At 42.0% G+C, this 24,785-nt stretch overlaps 1 protein-coding gene across 1 annotated transcript; it reads left to right on the forward strand.

Annotated features, from left to right (window-relative positions):
- The first annotated feature begins 6,462 nt into the window (after positions 1-6,462).
- Positions 6,463-10,388, forward strand: Gjd2 (gap junction protein delta 2). The gene is made up of 2 exons (XM_005337130.4): positions 6,463-7,066; positions 8,095-10,388. The coding sequence occupies exons 1-2, from the start codon at positions 6,996-6,998 to the stop codon at positions 8,987-8,989; spliced, it is 966 nt and encodes a 321-aa protein (XP_005337187.1). The 5' UTR covers positions 6,463-6,995; the 3' UTR covers positions 8,990-10,388.
- The last annotated feature ends 14,397 nt before the right edge of the window (positions 10,389-24,785 follow it).

The following is a 24,785-nucleotide window of genomic DNA, read 5'->3' on the forward strand; positions in this document are numbered from 1 at the left end:
TGTGCTCTGAATAAAAGATGTAATCGGATGCAATCATTTCATTAATACACACATGGCCCTCTAATGGGAGTACAGAAGGCCAGATGGCCCCAAGTAGACTGAGATGAAATGAGATGGGTGTTTGCAGTTTAGCAACTAACTACTTAGCCTCTATGGATTATATTAAGTACTTACAGAACCACATGAACACATTTTCAGAATGAAATTCTGGCTTTGTGTCCAGAAACACTGTTCCCATGACAAGAAGAAAGCCTGTTTTACTGGAGTCCTGCTACTGTGGCTACTGTGCCTAAGTAGTTAATGGTTTACCTCATTGCACTAATGCTCAAACATGCATACTAGAATCACCTCGCTGCTTTTAAAATTTTTTAAAATATATATCTTTAGATTGTTGATGACCTTTATTTTATTCATTTATTTATATGTGGTGCTGAGAATTGAACCCAGTGCCCCACACATGCTAGACGAGTGCTACCGCTGAGCCACTACCCGAGCCCAACTAGCTGCTTTTTTTCTTAAAACTACACATACATCTTACCTCCAGAAATGCTGATTTAATTGATCTGAGGTATAGCTTAGGCATTGGGATTTTTCAAAGCTCTGAGGTGATTCTAAGGTGCAGTAAAGTTTAAGAACCATCACATTTGTGTAATTCTAGTATTTCCACAAGTAGGACCATTTTATAGATCAATAAAAGAAGCAAGTGCTTGTGTGGTGTCATTTGGGAAGGCTCTTACATCCCTTGCTTGCAAATAGCTATTCACTTCCTAAGTGCAGTATTTGGAAAACTACCTAGAATATTTCATTTCTTTGGATGAAGGCTTTACAACTTAAATGAGGATAATTCCTCTGAGAAGGATAATACATTAAGTGGTTATCGGTTATTAACACCCTGGTGTGTGCTCCTTGATCGGATTACTTTCCTTTATGGTGGTGGAGTAATAGGGAGTGGTGAAGCACAGAGGTGGGAGGCTCAGAGATCAATAGTATGGATTCAAGGTGAGATCCAGGTATGGAAGATTTGACAGAGACCAATCTATAATGGAGGCAGAAAGATGAATACATACCAAAAAGGTAAATTTGGTATGATACTCCCAAGGCCAGAGAACACTGAACTAGATCAAATGGGCAAGCTGCAGTCCATGCTCTTGACACACTGTTGGCTGAGCATGCAGTAAATGACAAGTATCCCCTTTCCAGTCTCACCCCAGCTGTAGAAACAAGAGGATCTACAAACCAGACTTGAATGTTGGAGCCTAAGAGTGAGCAGAAGGCAGGAAGGTTGACAAGAACTGCATCAACACAAACGCCTCTGGGCTGAGTAATGCCTGAGCTCCCAGAGTCCTGGCAAAGGCAGAAATTGGCAGAATTTCAGGAGGTCAAGACGCCAAGCAGGCAGGGGAATCCATGTACAATTATGAAAGCAGGGAAGGACTTTGATTCAGATCTTAGAGAAGGTTCCTGTGGGGATGCATACCAATTCCACATTACAATCTTGGCTGTTAGTATGAAGTACCAGGAAGAATCCAAGATCGGGCTCTGACTTTCAGCACACATTTTGATGTGGAAGAAGGGCAGATGGGGCACATGTGGAAAATAAAATATACTCACTCGATATATTCTCCCAGTTCTCCAAGGGCAGGTCCTACCCACATGCACTTCCCCTGCAATTTCCTCATCTCTTTTATACAGACTGGAAATGCATCAGCAGGAAACTCAGCTATATCCTGCATGGCTGGGGCTCTGGCTGGACAGCGACAAAGAGACTGTGAAGAGGCGGATGCCCAGACCCCAGGCAGACTCTTCTGCACTGTAGCTGAATGACTTTTGAATAGCACTGACTTAAAAGAAATCTCTTCCTGCAGGTCTAATGAGCCCCCCTGGGATGCTCTCGATGTGAATGGGAATCACGACTTGACATAAATGGGAAAGATTATGTGTCAGCGGGGCTGATTTGATTCTTAATGGAGTGTTAATTTATTTGCTGTGATTTCACACATCTGCTTTGGCCACAATGCCATATTACGTTAATCCTTGAGATATTACTACACAAAGGTATATTCTCTGTATACAGGGTGGATGGGGAATGGGAAATTTGTACATGTGATTTTTTTTAAAGGGATACATACCCTTTTATTCAAAGGACTAGAAGGCAGAATACTTTAGATTTCTCTATTATTTGGGTACGCAATCTCTTGGGGTTAAGACATAGGTTGGTATTTGGGTCCTTGAGAAGGCAGAATAGGTTTGAAAGAAACAGGCATTGGAGAACCCTAGACCACAAAGCAAGCCACCATACTTAGGGCTACTTCAGACTGGGAGGCTGGATAGCTATTCCCTTTGGAGATAGTTCTCTATAGATTCTGCCTAACTACGAGAACCAAAAGCATTACCCTAAACATTTGAGCATACCACAGAGAGGGAGACACACAAGAAAAAACAAATGTCACTTTGCAGCAAAGAGGAATAGGTTTCATTGTCACTTATGTCTTTTTAAGTCTCACAAGACATGTTGGGTTTGCCCCTTCAGAATATAATTTGATGATTTCATTAGGAAACAGATGTATGTAGGCCACTGGGGGAGATAAAGCTTGGTTAATCTTAGCTGTTTGTGAATGAAATGTTGAGACTTTAACACGGAGACCAATCCCAAATCGAATGCGGTCCCTCTCAGCCACACAAATCCCAGGAGACTACAGATGCTGGTGCTTCCCAGGGGAGAGGTAGCCAGGGCTGTGATCAGCTTTCCAAGGCCACCGCTCTGATGTTGCAGCCTAAGCTTTGCATGCTCACCACCACTCCCTGGGTTAGTTTAGCCAGTATCAGGACCGTAATGGGGGGAGAGAAGAATGGAAGTGAGAACAGTAGAGGCTGGCAGTTAGCAAGACCCTTCTACTGAGGGGTCCAGGCTGTCCCGCAGTGTGTAAGGACTTTCACTTGGCAAAAAGAGCTCCTTTCTCCCCTCTGGTTTGAATAGGACCCATTTCTACAAAGGGAACATGTAGCTCTTCCAGGTTGAGGAGTGAAGAGCCAAAATTTTATTGTTATCCTACTCCTACAACAAATGGTGGTTTCCTCCATGCTAAAGACACAAAGGAAAACACCATAACACTGGCATGTCCTCGGCTCCCCAAGAATTTATGGACCAGTAGAGAAGAAGGTCAATAGATTAACCTTCATTCTTGCAACTCACACAAAGTTCCTATGAGGTTGCACTTACAAATATTTGATGTTGCAAAGCTCAAAGGTTCACCTGATTAAGAAGAGAATGAAGTTTTAAGCTTATAGCAAATCCACACACACACACACACACACACACACCTATGGGATCATCATCAGTAACTATATTCTATCCCTGAATTTGAATAATCAACCACATCCTTCACTACATGACTTTGCAGTTTTTCCTCCTAGATGTGGAGAATATTTTTCTGCTCTGTTAATGGAAATTACTGTTCAGTAAGACATGGATTTGCAAGGCTAACAACCCAGGATTATTCTCCTTTAAATGCTTGCAGGTGGCTATATCCCCATGATCCAAACCACTTTAATTTCCCCCCTTTTTTTTGTCCTCAAAGGTAACATTCTTCATCCATTTAAATTATTTTGATCTTCTTCTCTTAGTATCGCTTCTTAGTATCACCTCCTTCATAGCTTTTTCCTTTGCCACTTGTAGATACTTTTGGCAAGTCACCTAAACTCTGGGTGAGTGTTAACATCTATGAAAACAGGATGGAATTTTCTGATTTCTAGGATTCATTCCTGCTGTGACTTTTACTTATTCACAGAAGTAAAAGTTCTCAAAATTTTATTGTTATCAGAGCCAGTGATGAGAACTTATTAATAATGCAGTTACTTAAACATCACTTAGAGTTTAATTTAGTACACATGAGATGGAAACAGAGCCTCTGTATGTTTAATGAACCCATCCTAATGCACATTCTAATGCACACTGAAGTTTATTCTATGAGTCTATTGTTTTTCATCCAAAGCCATTACTTTAATATCATAGAATGAGTTCTAAATAAGAGCTTATAGAAAGAACTTCCTTGCTGATTTAAATGGGAATCTCAGAGGAGACCTGAAACAGAATCTAGGGAAATGAAATAGTGTATTAAGGAAGCTCAGAGCTCTACACAAAAATTTTGTATTCCATGTGGCACTATCAGGGCAAATTATTAGTTGAAAATGGAATTGGCAGGGCTCAAAAAAGGAAGCACAATTTTAAAAAAATGAAAGTAGTTAACAGTTTTGAAAGTATGGTGTTTAGAAAAAAGGTTTTTACCTTAAAAAGTGGCTACCTAGTCAAATAGATAAGTCAAACTGCAGGTTCTGTGTACAGGTGTTTTTGTGTGTTTATACACCTATGATGTATATATGTGTGTTCATATATTGAATCTACATGGCATATTAAAATATAGTTCAACATATTAAATCAATACTGACAATTCAGTCATAGCCAGTGCTTAAAAGTTGCACTGTGAGAATATTTAAAGTATATTTTCTCCAATCTGTCTTTAGGACTACTATCTTTTTTTTTTTTTTAAGAAAGAGTGAGACAGAGGGAAAGAGAGAGAGAATTTTAATATTTATTTTTTAGTATTTGGTGGACACAACATCTTTGTTTGTATGTGGTGCTGAGGATCGAACCCGGGCCAAACGCATTACAGGCCAGCGCACTACCGCTTAAGCCACATCCCCAGCCAAGGACTACTATCTTTCAGGGTTTGGGAAAGCGGAAATACAGTGACTGAGTTGTCAGCTTATTATGGTACATTTAAAGATGTTAAACAGCCCTCCTTTGGGACTTTCTTACTCATTCTCTTGTCTGAGATTCTTAACTCCAAAAGTGTCCGCCAGAAAAGGAGCAAATACAGACACCCAGGCAGAGAGAAAAAAAAAGAAATTTAGGAAAACATACCAGGTGCGAGTAGGAGGATCACTATTCCCTCCATAAGCCAAGTGAATAAGATACCCATTTATCTCCATCCTTGAGTCTCCTCCCTACCCAGAAGGAAACAGGAATATCTGCCTTTGTCCTAATGTTCCATTTACACCTTATACCTTTCTCCATCTTGGGGAGACTCTTTTACTGTTCTAGTGAAAAGCTGCTTCCTTGGGGGTAAAGATGTCAGCCCTAGGAGAAGACCTCAGTGATCCCTCTGGCACTGAAGCTTGGGTTATATCTTTAAACACCACTCATGTGAAGTGCACTGTGAGTGGGCTCAAGCCCCTAAACATCATTTATGTGGAAGTGCCTTGTGAGTGGGCTCAAGCCCCTATCCTCCAGCATCCTCCTTGTGTCTGGGCCACCAACTACCCAACCACCTTGGCTGTTTTAGAATTGAAAGCTCACCATGGTGTGGCTTATGTAACACACATATGTGCTATGATCCCTGTGGATAATTAAGGCTGCATTCTATGCCTAAGATGAGTTAGCAAGCCTTTCACAGTTGTATTTTTAAAAGGATGATAACTACTTACCCATTGTGCTTTTGGTACATTTCTATGGAACACTCTATAAACTATGGGGCATTTAGATGAAACACTCTCTTCTAAAACTGACCTCTGCGCTGATTAGCAGCCTGGTGTCATTGTTTCAATTTTCCAGTGACCAATTAAGTAGTTGCTCTAGACAGAAGTGACATCAAAATGTAAATTTAAAAGCAGAAACCCGGATTGCTTGTGAGGGAAGAAAGCCAAGGCTGGGTAAGTAAAGTGGGGGGTGGGTGAGGTTGTGAGCCATATTTTTGCTAGCGGAATACTGGGTCTCGTTAAATTGAGAATAGACCACATTGTCCAGAAGAGTACCCCTCCTCCCATTAGTAAAATAAAAACAGCAGAGTATCTGGGTTTATGCTGGGAGAAGTGAGACTTTTAACTATGGCCACCCCACGAGTAGGCTGGGCGCAGGCTTTGACCCAGACCCTCATTCTCACAGTCAGCTTCACACCTGCTTTTCAGCCTAAATGGACTCTCATCCTGTTTTCCTCACCCCAGCATCAGATCCACGGAGTCTCAAAACCACAGACTCACTCTCAGCAAAGCTGTCCTCTCCAAGAGATTTTAAAACGCGCCCCCCCCCCAACCAAGTGTCTCCATCTAGAAAAGGAATTTCAGTTGTCTCCCGAAGGCAAAAGCGAAAGGCGACGGATGCACCGAGAAGATAAACTACCTACTCACGCCCCTCCCCACTCACCCACGCGTCTGCTCCGGGCTTCCCCTCCTTCTGCAGGGGGCTGGCGGTCAGGTGAGGTTACCTGGGCGCCCCAAGAAGCCCCAAGGGGCGCTGCAGTTCTTCCTTTCGGAGTCGCCCTACTCCCTGCCAGGCCCCAGGACTCTCGCCCCTCTCCCCCCGCGCGCGTCCCCGACCCCTCGGGCTCCGGCGCGCAGCGACAGCAGCACGCAGCGCTCGGCTCCCCTCCGCCGACCTGGCGTGACGCAGGCAGAGACTACTTAAGGGCGGATTAGAGGCGGCGGCCGCGGATTCCCCAGCTCAGCAGCTAGCTCGGCGTGCACCGCCCGGGCATAGCAGGCAGCAGCGCGGGAGCGTCAGGTGCCCGCTGAAGTGGCAGGCGCTGGGGCTAGTGCCGGGACCCTCCCCAACCCCCACCCTCCGGCGGAGAGCGGCGCCGGGAGACCCCAGCCTGGCTGGCGGGAGCTCTGGGACCTTCACGCTATCAACACCGCCCCGCCCCTCTCCCCGGCAACTGCGGAATCCGAACGCGATCCCCGGACGGCGCCGGTTCGTGCCAGCTCTCTGGACCGCGCTAGCAGCCCCACCGGTCGGGACGCGCGTGGATTTCTTTCCCGGTTTCCCTCTTTTAAGTATAATAAAAGGGAGGGGAAAATCGTGGATTTTTAAAAATTTTGTTTGCTTCTTTAATCGGGGGGCAATTCGCTCCCAGTTGGGAGGTGCGGCCCGGGGAGGGGCCAGGAGCGGGAACGTGCCCGGTGCTGCCCAGTCTTTGTCTGCTGCCCCCGGATGCACAGCGATGGGGGAATGGACCATCTTGGAGAGGCTGCTGGAAGCCGCGGTGCAGCAGCACTCCACTATGATCGGGAGGTAAGGGCGCCAAGCCAGCCGTCAGTGGGCCCTTCAGCGAGCCCGTCGGTGGCCCTCGGGAATACCTTCTCACTTCCGGGCCGACCCCCTTCCCGAGTCCCCAGCCCGCCCTCTGCCTCCTCCCCATCGTTGGGTCAATGCTTCTATTCCTCCCGAGTTGAGGGATTACCCGACGCCCAGTGACGCCCCCCTTCTCCTGCTACTCCGGAGCAGCTTCCCCAACCCTTCCCTGTGAAGCACCACTGGGGGAGGGGGAGTTCACTGTTCCCACATCAGAAAAGGAGTTTTTGGCTCAATCTTTGCCCCCCACTTTTCAGAGTCAGAGCCAATCTCTATCCAGTTCCCTAAATAGAATGTACAAAGAAGGCAGGATTGCATTTGGCCAGAGAAGGGCAAATGGAGAGATTGATTTTCAGAGCAGATGAATCTTTTCTCAGCAAATATTTATTAAGCTAAACTTATTTGTCTTTGAAAACTTATAGTGTCAGGAATCCACACACCCAATTGGCATTTTTGTGAGTCTATATCTATGTATGTTTCTGTCTGTGCATATATGAATATGTGTTCCTAGCTGCTTGTTTCTGTAAGCATTAAATTCAATATTTATATTAAGAATAGATTAAATTTACACACAGAGTAGTTCTATCATCCTGTGTGTAGACTTTGAAAGCTGCACTATCTGTACAGGTATTCTGGGTGCACTTGCCATATGCAGACTAAAGGTGTGTTTTGTGTCTCTGTACATTCCATATACAAAAATGAAATCTATAAGTTTGCAAATAAACCATGACCAGTATATAGAGGTGTGCATGCTTGAGATCATTGTAATAAGTGTCCCCAGCCTGCTAGCACCCAGCAGAAAAGGAAGACAAAAAGGTTTCCCAGATTCCTAGTTCAGTACCACGCAGGAATGGACAGCTCCCCTGTGAAAGAACTGATAAACATGAGAACAGGGAAGGGAAGAATGGGGTTTCCCGTCAGTGATGCAGCCCGTGAGAACCTCTCTCCCTCCCTCTTCCCCTGCTCAGGATCCTGTTGACTGTGGTGGTGATCTTCCGGATCCTCATTGTGGCCATTGTGGGGGAGACGGTGTACGATGATGAGCAGACCATGTTTGTGTGCAACACCCTGCAGCCCGGCTGTAACCAGGCCTGCTATGACCGCGCCTTCCCCATCTCCCACATACGTTACTGGGTCTTCCAGATCATAATGGTGTGCACCCCCAGTCTCTGCTTCATCACATATTCTGTGCACCAGTCTGCCAAGCAGCGAGAACGCCGGTACTCTACTGTCTTCCTAGCCCTGGACAGAGATCCTCCTGAGTCCATAGGGGGTCCTGGAGGAACTGGGGGTGGGGTCAGTGGTGGGGGAAAGCGAGAAGATAAGAAGTTGCAAAATGCCATTGTCAACGGGGTGCTGCAGAACACAGAGAACACCAGCAAGGAGACGGAGCCAGATTGTTTAGAGGTTAAGGAGTTGACTCCACATCCATCAGGGCTGCGCACTGCAGCAAGATCCAAGCTTCGAAGACAGGAAGGCATCTCCCGCTTCTACATTATCCAAGTGGTGTTCCGAAATGCCCTGGAGATTGGGTTCCTGGTGGGCCAATACTTTCTCTATGGCTTTAGTGTCCCAGGGTTGTATGAGTGTAACCGCTATCCCTGCATCAAGGAAGTGGAATGCTATGTGTCTCGGCCCACTGAGAAGACAGTCTTTCTAGTCTTCATGTTTGCTGTGAGTGGCATCTGTGTTGTGCTCAACCTGGCTGAACTCAACCACCTGGGATGGCGCAAGATCAAGCTGGCTGTTCGAGGGGCTCAGGCCAAGAGGAAGTCAGTCTATGAGATCCGTAACAAGGACCTGCCCAGGGTCAGTGTTCCCAATTTTGGCAGGACTCAGTCCAGTGACTCTGCCTATGTGTGAAAGGGCAGGTATTAGGAAGGTTAAAGGGTTACAAGTTGCCACAAGACAGATAACTGCTCAAGGTTGGATATATCTGCCCTCATATGTGACTCACCACTAAAATGTAGGATAAAGCTGGTTAACAGAAGATCTTGCATCAAAAGGAGAGGAGAAAAAGCAGAAGCGTTATCACATCATCATTAGCACTGGTTCCACATAGGCACTTGGGTAGGGTGATGAATGGATGAGTTGGATTTCTTTGGGACCTTTTCTTCTATGGCCCTTCTTGATCCTGATAACAGTGGACTTGCACAGCTACTGAATAGGACTTAGCTCTGCTGAGCTCCATTCTGGTGAATGGCATGAGTTAAACTTTGTGACCTATCTCAACATACCCCTTTATCCTGGGCTGTAGGACAAATATCCTGGAAGATCCTTCATGTATCTCCCCTATCCATCAGCATGCCCCTTTTCCTCAACCCAGGATAGCATGCCAGCTTTTTTTCTGAACCTGGCCTTACATTAGACCTAATATGGTTTATCTGCAAGCTAGAGGGAATTACATGGGGTGCTTTTTTTGGAAACTGGCCATGGCAGAGGTTTGCACTAGAGCCCGACTGATTGGCTCTTAGTCATTATGAAAACCTTAGGAATGTCTCAATATTTCCAATTTTCTAACTCAAATTGCACTGGTGCTGTTTATTAGGGGTGGGGGATGGGCGGGCGGGTGGGAATTGCAATATGCAACTACAACACTTTTGTGAGATGGTTGTTGCACGGTAAGGCATGTGTTTATGAGCTTTGGGATACTTCTGCCTTCCAGCTTGTGGACTTTAGGTAGCAGTAAAAGTATTTGTTGTTGTTAATATTGAGGGTGTCTACCCAAGCCACATAATTTCTAACTAGTGTATCTTACTCATTTTCTTACATAGTTTTGTTGTGCAATGCAGATGCACATCATTTTGCCATGGTTTGAATTTACCTGTGTGCTCACACCAGAGACCTTAATCAGCCCGTGTCAATCCCAACTTATTATTTTATCACTTATTTTTGAAACACACACACCTACACAATCCCTCGGCCTAAAATACCTGAAACTAAACACTATTGGCTAACACGTGTTTACGGATGCTTATTTGAGACATATACCAAAGGTTCTGAAATCTATTGCTTTGGACTGTGAATATGTTTCTTTCTCTTTGCTCTTATTTATTTAAGTGCCATACTGTACCTTTCACATCCACTGTGTATTTGGTTAAAGCATTGGCCAAGAGTAATATTTGGATAACGTGCTTTGAAGAAGCCCACTGTTTCCTTTGAATTATCATTATCATTTTTGGTTTAGATATGGACATGGTGTAATATACAACTGAGGATTTGTTTAAAATAAAGTTCTTGCCTTTTTTTTGTAAAATGGGAAGAGTCTGCACTTTCCTATTTTTAATTGGGGTTCTATTAATTCAGAAGTTCAAAGATGTTTCAACAGAACATTGGAGGCAGGAAGTGAGCAAAGGATGAAGAATCCCTGAGAGATGAACAATAAAATCCAATCAGCCTCTAGCAGATGAAGAGAAGCTGGTATGTTTTATGAATGTTTAGGAAGGAGGAGTATGGTATTCAAGTAGAATGTTTATAAACTCCTTTATACTTTAAGCTCAAAATTTTTCTGCTTATCTTTTTCTTATAATACAAATGCCAATACTGAACCATAGCAGCTCATTCTAGGAGCGGATTTTTTTTTTCTTTTTTCAACCTTGTTTTTCCTGCCATGGACGGTTACATTTGACAGGCATACTGTGCTTCTGATGATTTCCTCAGGACCTGATGTTTTAACATGATGCTAACCCAGGAGTCAAACAGAACCATCTTAGGCCAGCAGTGTCCAGTACAATTTTCTGCAGAGATGGAAATTTCTTCCATCTGTGCTATCTAATATGGCAACAACTAGCCACATGAGACTGTTGAGCTTCTAAAATGTGGCTAGTGCAACTGAAGTAGTCAATTTCTATTTAATTTTAATTAATTTATATAGCCAGGCATAATTAGTTGCTGCTGTCTTACACAATACAGTACTAGATTTTTAATGAATCATATCATTTTGGGTTTAACAAAAGGGATTGGTCTTTTGCTTACATGTCATAAGATCTCACTAGTTACTCAATTTTTTTGGTATTTTCTCTACATGTGGTCCCATTAGTTTAGTAGGCTGATGTTATTTTTCTGTTCGTGTTACTCACCATCTGATTCAATGAGCACTTTATTTGAACATTACAAAGCAAAACAGAATTTCCTAGATGATTGTTTTTCAAACACAATTGTTGCACCTTTTAACTACGGCAACACAGATGCCAGTTTTAGAAGGAAAATTTGTTTATTGCAATCTATAGGTTTCCATCTGAAATATAAATAAGCAGTTGAAGAAGATTCTCTCTGCACAAAGAAAGAGATCCTTCTCTGTCTTGTGTTTGGTAAGCTAAAAATGTTTCAAGACACCTCCCAGAAATGGAGGAAGAGTGTCGCCTGAGAGCTCTTAGCATATGCTTGGGTGTGAAAGAAACAGGAATCTGTGTGGAAAACAAGGTCTGTTGTATTTATGCCTTGATATAGGATTAAATGAACAGTAGTGCTTCCTGGTGGAAATGCAACCGATATCAGTGGGGTTGATCTATTTCAGTTGTTGATGTTTTTGAACATCCATGAACAGCAAGATTATGAATCTTGTGTCAGACACAAAGAAGGGAACATAGCTCTCAGTACCTAGCATCATCCTTCAGAGAGTCTTTTGCTTTCTATCTAATAAAGAAAACATCCTAGTGATTTGCTGGTTCACATAGCTATGTGATGGATGTGGCCTTAATCTATATTTTGTGACAGCCTAGCACGGATATATTATTTTAAATTTAAGGGCCTTTTGGTAAACTGCAGGACTTCTTGGCCCACAGTGTGTGTGTGTGTGTGTGTGTGTGTGTGTGTGTGTGTGTGTGTGTGTGTGTGTGGTGGGTGTACATTGGTAAAGTAGTGGGTGTCAGTATATGAATTTGGTTTAAAATTTGGAAAATAGCCTGAAGGGACTGAAATTATTCATCTTGAGGTGGTGGGGGGAGTTGAAAGTGCAGAATTTGTAATTTGTAAGTTCTCAAATATTTTAAAAATATATGGGATAACAGCTGCACCTTCTATGACTTATGTGGACACAGGGCAATGACTAGACTTAAAATCGAGAGTTGGTTAAAAAAGCACCAAAGAGAGTTTGGTTTCTTTTTTTCCTCAGTTTTTGTTATCTTTGGGGTTGTCTGGGGTGTTTTCTGTGGGGAATACCTGCCTCACCATCTCATTTCACTGGGAATGTTCTTCTTTACCCATGGAAAATCAATTTGAATGCCATTCACACAGGAGCCTATTCTAAACTTGGTAGACTGGCTTAGTGCCCCTGCCCTGATCCTTCATAAAGTCACTTTGTCACTTTGTCACTTTGGGGATGAGATGTTTCTGGATCAGGTTGTGGTTCCTTAGGAGCAGAAACTGTGCCTAACCTCTTGTAACCACATAGGACATTTGCAACCAGAGAGATGGTGGCCTCAGTCTTCCATATGGGAATAGTTTTATTTATTTATTTATTTGGTACTGGAGATTGAATTCAGGGTCACTTCACCACTAAGCCACATCCCCAGCTCTTTTTTGTGTTCTATTTAGAGACAGGGTCTCGCTGAGTTGCTTAGGTCCTGCTAAGTTGCTGAGGCTGACTTTGAACTAGTGATCCTCCTGCCTTAGCCTCCAGCGCCGCTGGAATTACAGGCATGTGCCACTATGCCAGGCTGGGAATGATCTTCCAGACTCAAAATATGAAAGCTAAACACGTCCTGTGAAGACATTAAAGCAAGCCTTTTATTGTACGGTTAGGGAAACCAAAAGACCAAAACTGCATTTCTTGGAAAATGGTATAAATATTCATTTTGGAGATTGGAATACTTTGGAAACATCACTTTATTAAATATATTAATTTACTAGGGCTGCTATAACAGACTGCCACAGAAAGAGTGCTTTAAACAACAGAAATATATTATCTCATGGTTCCAGAGGCTGGAAGTCCAAGTGAAGGTGCCACCTAGCTTGGTTCATTTTGAGACCTCTCATTGGCTTGCCTTTGTCTGCCTTCTTGCATGGTCTTTCCTTTGTGAATGTGCATCCCTAATAGCACCTGTGTATCCAAATTTCCATGTTTTATGAGGACACTAGTCAGATTGGATTAAGCCTTCACTGCTAATTCAATCGTCTCATTTTAAATTAATCACTTCTTTAGAGGGTCTATTTCCAGATAAAGTTGCATTCTGAGATACGGGTATTAGACTTTAACATGAATTTTGTAATACACAGTTCAATCCACAACAGTAAGTATTTACATTCAAGTGGTACTCTTATGATAGGGAGGATTCTGTAATTTATTATATAAAATGAGATAACACTGAGAATGAGAGATACAGCGTAGCTAATTGAATGGAACACAAGAACAATGGGTATAAAAATTGGTTTGTCCTGAGCAAACCGAGTTGTGCGGATCAACAGCCACCGAGCTCCAGCTCCAGGGCCTGCAACTCGGGAGATACAGGGATACTATCACCCAAGTCTTAGCTCTTGAGAAGCCTATGAAATGCAAATTCTCAGACAAAAAATATCAAATTTTTGTTAGTAATGATGGGCAAATAGTGTTAAAATGTACTAATACTTTGCTTCACTCCTGACCAATTGCATTAGAAGGTCAAATGCTGCAGGCTAGGCATCAGTACTTTCAATTTCCGGATTCCTAGGGTTGATAACAAGTGAATCAGAAATATTGTCATAAGATTAGGAGAATCTAGATTTTCTTTTCTGGAGGGGGGTACTGGAGATTGAAATCAGGGGCACTCGACCACTGACCCACAGCCCCAGCCCTATTTTGTATTTTATTTAGAGACAGGGTCTCACTGAGTTGCTTAGTGGCTTGTTTTTGCTGAGGCTGGCTTTGGACTCACGATCCTCCTGCCTCAGCCTCTGGAGCTGCTGGGATTATAGGCATGTGCCAAGGTACCCTGCTGAGAATCAGGTTTTTGAATGACAAATTATGAAAGGAGGGAAAGGGGAGTGTGAGGCTCCCATGACAGAGCTGCCCTTGCTTCAGTTGTGTCTGAGGTTAGTGATGAGAAACTGTAGTTGGAGACCAACAGCGATTATCAGGACATGGAGTGGGAGCCATGGTCATAGTTGAGACTACCTGGAGCTTGCAGTGGACAAGAGGAGGAGCCCAGGATGGAAGCTGAAGAGAGCTAATTAGTACAGGAAAGTTGGAAAGTGGTGTCATAAATTTAAGGGAGGTGGAATCCCAAGGAAGAAGTTCTGTTATTAGCATGCAATTTTATTTAAATAGATGCGATTTTATTTAGGTAGATGAAAGAGCTAAGTAAAAGCTAGGTAAAGGACCCCAAAACACCACTGGATTTGGTGAGTGAGAATGTAGAACCAGTGAGTGAGCACAGATTATCCGTTGCCTTATTTACTTACAGACCTTTAGTAGGATAGATGGAAACCATTAAAATGGGAGCAAACAAAGGGGAAATTATCAATCCCATTATGGCCAGTACCCTGAGAGTCAGCCAGGCATGGCATGCCAGCTTTGTGAACACACAGAGGTTATGTTCATTTAGAAGATTGCTATATTCCAGAGAGGTTGTGTGTTAGCTAAACAGACCTGGTTGACCCAAGGCTAAATGGCTGGTTGTGGTTAAAATGTTCACAGTAGCTCTTGTCAACTTTGTGTTTGAGGACGGAGCATCTGAGAGGATGTGATGAAACACTGAATTTCAACACATGATCTGTTGCTGGTCAGATCCACTATTCACCCAGGACTGAGTTCTAAGTCTCTGGTAGCTATAAAATAGGAACGGTGAGGAATGAATCACTTCTCCTGACTTTGAAGACCAGGAACCTCACCTAAAAACATGGCATTTATCTTCGTAAGTAAAGTATCCATTGTCTGCAAATATTTCCAACCCCTTTCCTGAAAATCCCAAATCTCCAAAATATCAGTTACTAGAAATTCAACTCAATTCATCCAATTCAATTCAATGGTGTCTTGGGCACAGATGGAGTGCAAAGCCCTGGGCAGTTTATGATGTGAAGTCTGGAGGCAGGGATGTCACCCTCCCTGTCCTCACAGGATCTGCTATCAGCCTGCAGGGAATGAGAAAGCCTCCTAAGCAGAATATAATCTGTGTCAGAACACTCAAAGTATCCTATGTTCTACGTGGTGGCTTTCACATCTGTGTATATATGTTGAAGTTGGGGGTTGGGGGCAGAAAACCTTTTTATCATGCCATAGAAAAACAACAAATTTTTTCTTTACTTTTTTTTTTTTTTTTTTTTGGTCAAGAGGGTGAAATTGTTCTGAGGCTCATTGCTCAGCCCATGTACCATTCCATGGGTGACCAGTGCTATCTGCCATCTATAGAGAAGTTACCTGTGCCATCCCATCACAGTGCAGTGTTTAATTACTGGAGATCTGAACTTTCCCTTGTGGGCAGGCAGCCAGAACAGGCTTGGGGTCAGAGGCTGGGGGCAGCTGTCTTAAGTACATGAGCAGAAACTGGGTAACCTCCTAGAAGCTGTGACCTGATTTTGATTTTCCAAGTATGACAAGTCTGGGTGTTGGCTAGGCTCTTCAGCAGGGCTGAGACATGGGGATCTGGCATAGCTTCAGAAAAGATGGACAGAGGTTGGGTGGTTTGGCTCCGTCTGCCATCCTTAGGGACCATGGGAGAAGCTGCCCAGAAAAGGTGAGCTGTGACAGAAAGTGCTGTAACTGGTATTCTTGGGCCCAGGAGGAGGCTGGAGAGATATGAACTTATCTCACAGAGCTGGGAATCTGTAGTGTTTGGGATCACCAATGATCCCATCCCAGATTGACACAGAAAAACTTCATCAAAGAAGGTGGTATTAAGATGGGCCTCCCAAAGAAGAGAGGAGTTAGGGAAAAACATGACCATGGCCTCCAGCTGAGACACCTGTGGCAGATGTGGAGAACTGGGGAATTTTCTTTTTCTTGCAATTCATAGAAGAGAAGCAGCGGGAGGTGAGTTTGTAAATAAAGCAAGTTTATCAGGCAAAGGAAGCCCTGCTGAACTGAGTAGACAATGTGTGGAGCCACCTTTCAACAATGCCTCTTAATGCCTTGTTTGAAACTTCGCCATGTCCCCAGCCACAGTGCCCCCGTCTGACCATAGGTTCAGACATAGGTTCATTGTACCCATCTCAGGGTCAGCTTTGATTTGGAAAACACATTTCAATCTTAACAGTCAGCGATTGGAGCAAATATCCTGTGTGATGGTTGGGGATTTGGCAGCATGGCCCCATTAACATTAGTGGGAGTTAGTCTGCTAAATCCCAGACACTGAGCAGAATCCTTGTGTTTATTCACCACCATGACCTTTCTGCTGTAAATCGATACAATATTTCAGAATCACTTTGAAATGATTAAGCTTTGTAGAATCTACCCTTCCTGAAATGGGATAGGAAATCTTTTTGGAAATTGCTGCTACATGCACTTAAATATTTGTATTGTGGGCAGCCCTAGCCAGGAAGAACATATAGGCACCTAAATATAGAATCAGTGAGTTTTGATACCTCTGAGACATTGGATCTCAAGAGCTTTATTGTTGTACCTCCCTCCGGGTGGGGGCGAAGCATTTTTGTATGTGATTGCTTTCTCCAAAGAACTTCTCTATTCCCCATAGTTTTGTATTTTCCTTCCTCCATATCTTTATGATCTCAAAGGCAATAAAAAAATCCCCAAAGTCTTTTTATGTGAAATCTAAATGGTCTAAAAATTCTACTAATGATCTCAAAAATAGCAAATAGATGTTACATATATACCATGTTCCAAGTCCCATGCTTTACACCCACAGCCCTGGAAGGATGGTACTAATTATTATTATTCCCGTTTTCCAGATAAGGAAACCAAAATGTCTAGATGGTCTATCAACCTGCCAGATCATATAGCTAGTACATGGCAGTGACAGGATTCCAGCTCAAGCAGTATGATTTTGAAGCCACATTTTAACACGTCTTACATGGTGTTCAAGAAAGCTATTAGGCCAGGCACGGTGTTACACGCCTGCCTCAGCAACAGCAAGGCTCTAAGCAACTCAGTGAGACCCTGTCTCTAAACAAAATACAAAATAGGGCTGGGATTTGGCTCAGTGGTCGACCACCCCAGAGTTCAATCCTTGGTACCCTCCCCCCTACCCCTGGAAAAAGCTATAGATGTTTTCTTAGGAAACCTGGAATATTTGTTTGCTACCTCCTTTTTATCTGCAGTGGGAACTTTCTCCTCCTTCTCCCCACCAAAGTTTCTTTTCTTGCATATTTTGGTACAGACAGACCTCAAGGCTTTCCAAGACAGTCATCTTTCTATCTATTGGTTCCTGGCACATTGCAAGGCTTCATAAAAGTTTATTTATCAAATAAGAAACTAAAATTATAGAATCTTGAGGTGGATGGGAAAAACCAGGCCATTCACTCCTTCATTTTGTAGATGTGACTTAGTTCTAAAGAGTAAGCTTGAATGAAGAACTCCATTGGAAGTTTCCTAGTTGGAAACTGAGGTAGGATGGGATTAAGAAAATGGGTTTCTCAGTTTATAGGGAAAGGTTGGCCTGGGCTGCACAATGTTCATTACCAGTGGCTGGCAGAGTTCTCAGAGTCTTAGTCCAGATCTCTCTAGGCCAAGTTGTGGGAATAATGAGCTAGTTTAATGGGCAAGAGAAGAAGATTTGTCTTAGGTAAGTACATGGCCCAGCAGCTCTGTGGCACCATGTTGCCGGGTGGAGTTCACTCTCTCTGAAAGTACTTTGGCATTTCTCCCTTCGCATGCCCCCAGGAAACCACATTCTCCTCTGCTTCTTCTAGAACCTCTGGTCATTGTGGTGATCCTAGATGGAGCTCAAGCTTCTCCAGGCCACGAAGAAGACCCCTGCATCTCACTCATCCTGACTGAAGTTTCTTTGCAGCCTTTCCTCTCTCTCTTCTAGGAGGCAGCCCATGCCGGGTGTTACATGCTTATTGTTCAGTGTTTCCTAAAGCTAGTTAGGAGTTTCTCTCTTTCCCATTTTCCCCGAAAATCACTATGCTTTGCCTAAAATGTACTCATTCAATTCATTTATCTTTTGGTACATATCTGCCTGCTGAATATAGTACTTTCACATGTTCAGCCCTGAGCTAAAGCTAAGGATATAGGAGATATGGAAGAGAAAACAAAACAAAACAAACAAACAAACAAAAGCTTGGGATTGGTCTTTCTTTACAGGGGAAAGAGGCAGAGATAAGAGGCAGCCCATAGAAGATGGGAAACAGCAGGAGCAAAAATGTTCTAGGGTCTTCCTCCTGAAAAGTACATAATACTATATGCATCTGACATCATAAAGCAATTCTTTTCTTACATGAAAATGGATAAGAATAAAACTTCAATTGTCACTGAAGGTCAAGGATACCTTGGAGACCTGGCCTTCAGGAATATTCTTTTTTTTTCCTTCCCAGAATCTAAAGTCGAATGGCAATATCATCTCCAGCTTTCTTCAGTGGCAAGAGTAGTAATACAAATAATAATAATGGTAATAGCAATCATGGCAGTGACAGCAAACGTTGGAATGGATGCCTTTTCTCTTTTCCTTTCTGTGTATTATCTTATTTGGTCTTGATGACCTGTCTACCGAGTGGACAGAATTGACAGAATGGGTATGTGTTTTTCCTCAGATTTGGTAACTTATCCTAAATGGCACTTACTGTTAACACAAGTGGGGCAGAACCCAGTTCCCTGAGTTCTGGTCCACTATACTTTTCACTGGGTATGGTTTCTTGACTCATCAAGTGTTAAGCTTCAGGTTGTTAAGAAAATAATCTAGAAATGTCGAGAGAGAAATCCACCTATTCTCAAAAAGTGGCTTTCTACTCCCTGAAAAGTTTGTAAGGAAATGTGGCAGGCCCATCTTCATAGTGTTGGTCTTGGTCTCTTGGGAACTTCAATGGGCTTGGTGAAGTTGGAACAGAGCACTTTCACCTGGGCTGCAAACCAAATGGAAGGTTCAGCGAACATCCTGGAAAGGCAGCAGATTCTCCCTGCCGTTGTCTTCTTAGCTAATTTTCATAATTTCAGAGATGAGAGAGGGAATACAAAGCACCACTTTTTCATAGAAAATGTCATACTTTTCCCATTTAATTACAAAAGAAATGCATATTCAGGGCAGAGAAGAGCACAGTGAAAAAATTCTGCTATCCAGGGAGAACCTGGATTGCTAACTTGGGCCTGTCATTTTGTGTATACCTTGTAGGACTTCTCTTAGATGCAGGGCCATAAGGGGCACATCTGGAGATAGAATCGCAGTGTGCATGCTGTTTTGTAGCTTTTTTCCCCACTTAGAATAGATGGTCAGAGTTTCCCATATCAGTTTATACATTTATAACATTTTTTTTTGTAGTTGTAGATGGGCACAATACCTTTATTTTATTTATTTATCTTTATGTGGTGCTGAGGATCGAACCCAGGGCCTCACATGTGCTCGACCAGCACTCTACCACGGAACCACAGCCCCAGCCCCTATAACATGTTTTTGATTAGTGGTGTTAGCACAATTTATTGAGCAATTCCCTAGTTTGGGATATTTGGTTTATTACTAGTTGTCACTATTATGCCCTTAGTGGAATCAACATCCTTGTACACTTATCAGATTGCTTCTTTAGGATAGCTGGATTACAGAGCAGGCACTTCTTAAAATTTGTCAGTTCACTTAGTTAAATCTTTAAAACAGCAGTAAAAATGTTACCAGTTAATGAAAATGTTCAAGAAGCAGATACTTTTTGAGATTCTGGTAAAGCTCGCTTATAATTCTGGAAGGTATAGAAATTCTCAAATTTGTTTAGGTGGAAAAGGGTTAAGAGAAAAGCATGTTTGTTTTTTTTTTTGGGGGGGGGTGGGTGGGTACCGGTGATTGAACTCAGGGACACTCGATCACTGAGCCACATCCCTAGCCCTATTTTGTATTTTATTAGAGACAGGATCTCACTGAGTTGCTTAGTGCCTCGCTAAATTGCTGAGGCTGGCTTTGAACTTGTGATCCTCCTGCCTCTGCCTCCTGAGCCACTGGGATTACAGGCATGCGCCACCACACCTGGCCAAGAGAAAAGCATTTTTTAGGTTTATTTTTTACTTTTATTGAAAACCATCAGTAAGTGTCATGTGCATGAGTTCCTCCTGTGTGTGTGTGTTGTGTGTGTATGTGTGTGTTTGCCCAAGTATGTAAAAATGGAAGTTAATTCTCTAAATACAGGGTGCCAGCCCAGATGCTCTAGGTGGCTGTGCCTCCTGAGTTTAAGACAACAATTTGGGTCTAAGGATTGAGGATGGACAGGATACACAACCATGCCATGGGATGAGTCTGAAGTGTCCATGAAACAGTGACAAAGTCTTGAATGAGAAAACACATGGGTATAATTAAATTCTTACCAAGTTAAATTAAACTGGGCTTGTGCATTGGGCCATGAGCTGACTTTTGCTAAAGGAATCATATCATTGGAAACACAATGAGTGAGCAAAGCTTAGCTGGAAACTCAAGGGGAGAAGTGAAGCCCTAATTCCAGGTCATGAAAGTGGCACAACATCTGAGACACAAAGAATTTTTTCCCTTTTATTAGTGCATTATAGTTATACATAATAGTTGGGTTCATTTTGACAAAGTTATACATGCATAGAATTTGATTTACTCCATTTCAGTCTCCCATAACTTCTTTACTCTCCCCTCCTGGCTCCCCCTATTCTCCTTCCTTATTCTATTGATCTTCCTTTCACTCACTTATTTATTTATTTATTTATTTTTGATTGGTGCTTTACAGATATACATAAAGGTGAAATTCACTGTGGTATATGTATTTATACATGCACATAGAGTGCTTTTGTTAAATCTATTCATTTCTTCCCCTTTCCCATCCTTCCTCCCTCCCTCCCTCCTTCTTGATCTCCTTATTCTATTCTACTGATCTTCCTATATCTTTATATCAGATCCCCCACCCTACTTTTTTCCCCATCACGTTCTGGCTTCTACATATGTGAGAAGATATTTGAGCCTTGACTTTCTGAGCCTGGCTTATTTCACTTAGCATGATGTTCTCCTGTTCCATCCATTTACCAGCAAATGCCATAATTCATTCCTCTTTATGACTGAGTAAAACTGCATTTATCACCTGTTCTTTATCCATTCATCTATTGACAGGCATCTGTACTGGTTCCATAATTTGGCTTTGTGAATTATGCTGCTATAAACATTGGTGTGAGCCACAAAAATTTCAAATGCTTCCTGTCAGGGTCTGGGGACAAGTGTTCAGTGGTAGAGTACTTGCCTAGCATGAGAAAGGACCCGAGTTCAATCCCCAGCACTGCAAAAATGAAATAAATAAATAAATTGCATAAATGCTTCCTGACAGGCCTGGGCTAGAACCAAAGAGCAAGGGGCTGAGATGAGGATCTCAGGGAGAACAAATGAAGCCTTTCCCACACCATTTGGTATTTATCTGAGGAAACAACCAGGCACTTCAGATAGCCCATCCTTTTAGGAGAAGCAAAAAATTTCTAAAGGAACCCTTTTTCTACCACGTTTCTCTGAAATTTATTGAAGTGAAGGTTCATTTGATAAAAATAGCAGTTTCCTTCTCTGTACCCAGGTGCTAATGAACTCCGCAGGCATTCTTTCCTCACCCTGATATATTCACTTGCCTTACCACACCTCTCTCTGGTGCTCCTGGGCTCCCAGGGTGTTGAAATGAGGGTGGCTGCTCCTTAAAAAGATTTTTAAGTGAGAAAATGCAATGATGTCATGATTTCTTTTTTAAGGAATGAGGGGCAAAGGGAGGTTGGTGGTGAGCAGGCAAAGTAATGGTTTAAGAAAAGTGCAAGGTGATCTCCAACTTCACCTGCCTGCATACTTTGTGGAGCGAGGTTTGTACATAGCATATGTTTGGGAGTCTCTGAGGTCAAAGGCATTAAATTAAGGAAAAGAGCAGAATGGCAGGTAGCTGGAGAATGGATTATAAGTCAAACTGCCCTCTGAAAATACCAGAGATCCATAGCAGTAATGTCCCATGATTGTCTCTCTCTAATTATATTTCAGTGCATTCATTCTACAAGTGTTTACAGAGCCCAACGGCAGGTCACATGCTAAATTAACTTCTTGACTCTTTCACTTTCTAGCATTTGTGATCTGGGCAGTTTCTTAGCTTTACTAAGTCTCAGTTTCCACATCTGTAAAATGGGAATAATAAACCATCTACTTCCTTGTATTTTGGGAAATTTTAAATTGGATTATATTTTGAGAGATCTTTTCATAGTGCCTGATGCCTACTAAATGCTCAATATATGTTATTGCTCAATTATAATGATGATTGTCACTATTACTGAGACTCTAGGTCCTATATGCAGTCATTATTAGACAGAATTCTTTAAAATCCTCTGTGTAAGAGAATACCGAAAGAGGAGAAAAGAATGTAGACTCCACATGTAGTCTCAGGCCAGTGCCATGATTCCCAGACTCAACCGGATGGGAAGAGCATATGATGTGTGAGGATCACGTGATACAGTCCAGCTTTGACATAAAAGGGTGTGGTCTGGGTAGTGAGCAGGTCAGGCTTCTTGCAGGATGAGGAGTAGTTAGGTAAGGCCCAAGGAGAAGTTGAAAAATACTTTTCACTTACTTGGGATTTGGTTCTGCTACAAGATCTAAATAAACCACTTTCTACTGTAAACAAGATACTCTTATCACATTCTCAAGTACCCCTCCCACATCCACCCTGTAGGATGGATTAGACAGAAAATAGTTCCATCTCACAGATGGAAAAATAAGCATTGGAACCAATTATCCTTCAATGTCAAACAGCAGGCTTGAAACCCAACCCTGCTCTAAACCCAATCCCTAGTTACTAGAATGTTCTGCTACTCCTCAACTGACCCCTTTAGAGTTCAGATGAATAACTCTGCTCTTCAGAGGTTTTTTCTGGTAAGAGGGAAAATTATTTTAACAAACAAGAACATGGTAAAATAAACAAATTTCTGGAGATATGGCAAACATGTTTCAAAAGCAAAGAGAAATTTGATGAATATTATTATTGTTATTATCTATGATTCTGATCTTGGGTCTTGATGAGGATAAGCAGGGAGCTGATAACAGTTTTATTTTATTCATAGACATTTTGGATATTACTAATGGACTCATTTGTTAAATTAATAGGTTTTAAGCTCTTATGAACAATGTCTATCACATAGTATGTCCTCAATTCACAAATCGCTAAGTGAAAAACAGCTTATATTTATTGAGTGCTTATTAAGAGTTTTACAAGTAGTAATGCATTTTGGAAACATAGCATCCCATGAAGCCCATTGTAGAGAAAAGGAATCAGAGGCCCAGAGAGGCTACAGAATACTAAAAGTGTTATAAACTCATTTTTGTCTACATGTATTTGGATGTAGAAAAATCAAGAAGGAGTACAGCAGTCTCTGAGTGATAGGATTTGGAGAAATTCAAACAATTTTAACTTATGCTATAACTTTAATATATTTACTTAATATGTTGTAATTACAATATATGATAGATTTCATTTTATTCATGTGAGAATTTTAGCTTATTGCATTTTGAGGAAAGTATGGGACTTAACACTGTCTGGGCTTCTGCAGCTTAAGCCTCTCCACAATTCATAAATTGTTCATTCATTAAAGTCTTCTCCACTTGTGCTGAGGTTGTGGCTCAGTGGTAGAACACTTGCCTAGCATGAGTGAGGCACTGGGTTCAATCCCAGCACCACATAAAAATAAAAACAAATAAAATAAAAGTATTGTGTCTATCTACAACTGAAAAAAAAAATATTTAAAAAAAAGTCTTCTCCACCGAACAGATTAAGTGTATTAGCAATACTGGGCCCTAACTGGTGGAAGCATCTACCCCAAGCTGTGCTAATTTCAGAGTTCTTATGAGGAAAGTATTTTTATATCTTTATATAAATATATATATATATATATATATATATATATATATATATATATATATATATATATATATAGTTTACAGGTAGAAAGACCAAGACTAACTGACCAGCTTGCACAAGCCCACAAGACAGAATCCTGTGTATCTAATTACAGTCTTTTCTTAGTTTTCGCTTCCTCCAGAGACTTTCAATAGGTTTATGGGAGTACAGGAGATGGAAGGGAAGAGGTAAGAGGTCAAATCATAGCAGTTAAGGAGGGGGAAGACTACTACATAGCAGAATTTCCCTCCCCACTAACAATCTCATATTTCTGTAACTTTAATTGAAGTGAACAGTGAAGTTAGAATTGTTGTGAGTAAGCTATGCTATTAACATAGACTGTATATGTTCATGTCTTTCACGACGTCAGAATTTATTGAATAACAATAAATTTATAAGCTACATCACTTTTGTCAAATGTAAGTCTCTGAGTACTAATGGGTTACTTGGAAGCTATAAGCTAGGCAATCACAAGTTTTTTATTCCAATCTTAACTACTAATATCTATAATAACCCCATCAAAATTTACACAATGATATCTATCTATCTATCTATCTATCTATCTATCTATCTATCTATCTATGTTACAGAAAGGTTAAGAAAATGTTGAGGTGACCCTAAGAGTTGCAGGAGGCCTAGAGCAAAGGCAGAAAGCAGATGCAAAGGTAAAATACAACAGTCCCTGAAGGTGGTCAGATAAGATTGGTAACCTGCCTAAGGATTTGTCTGG

This window comes from Ictidomys tridecemlineatus, chromosome 5, assembly GCF_052094955.1.
Source record: "Ictidomys tridecemlineatus isolate mIctTri1 chromosome 5, mIctTri1.hap1, whole genome shotgun sequence".
NCBI lineage: Eukaryota > Metazoa > Chordata > Mammalia > Rodentia > Sciuridae > Ictidomys > Ictidomys tridecemlineatus.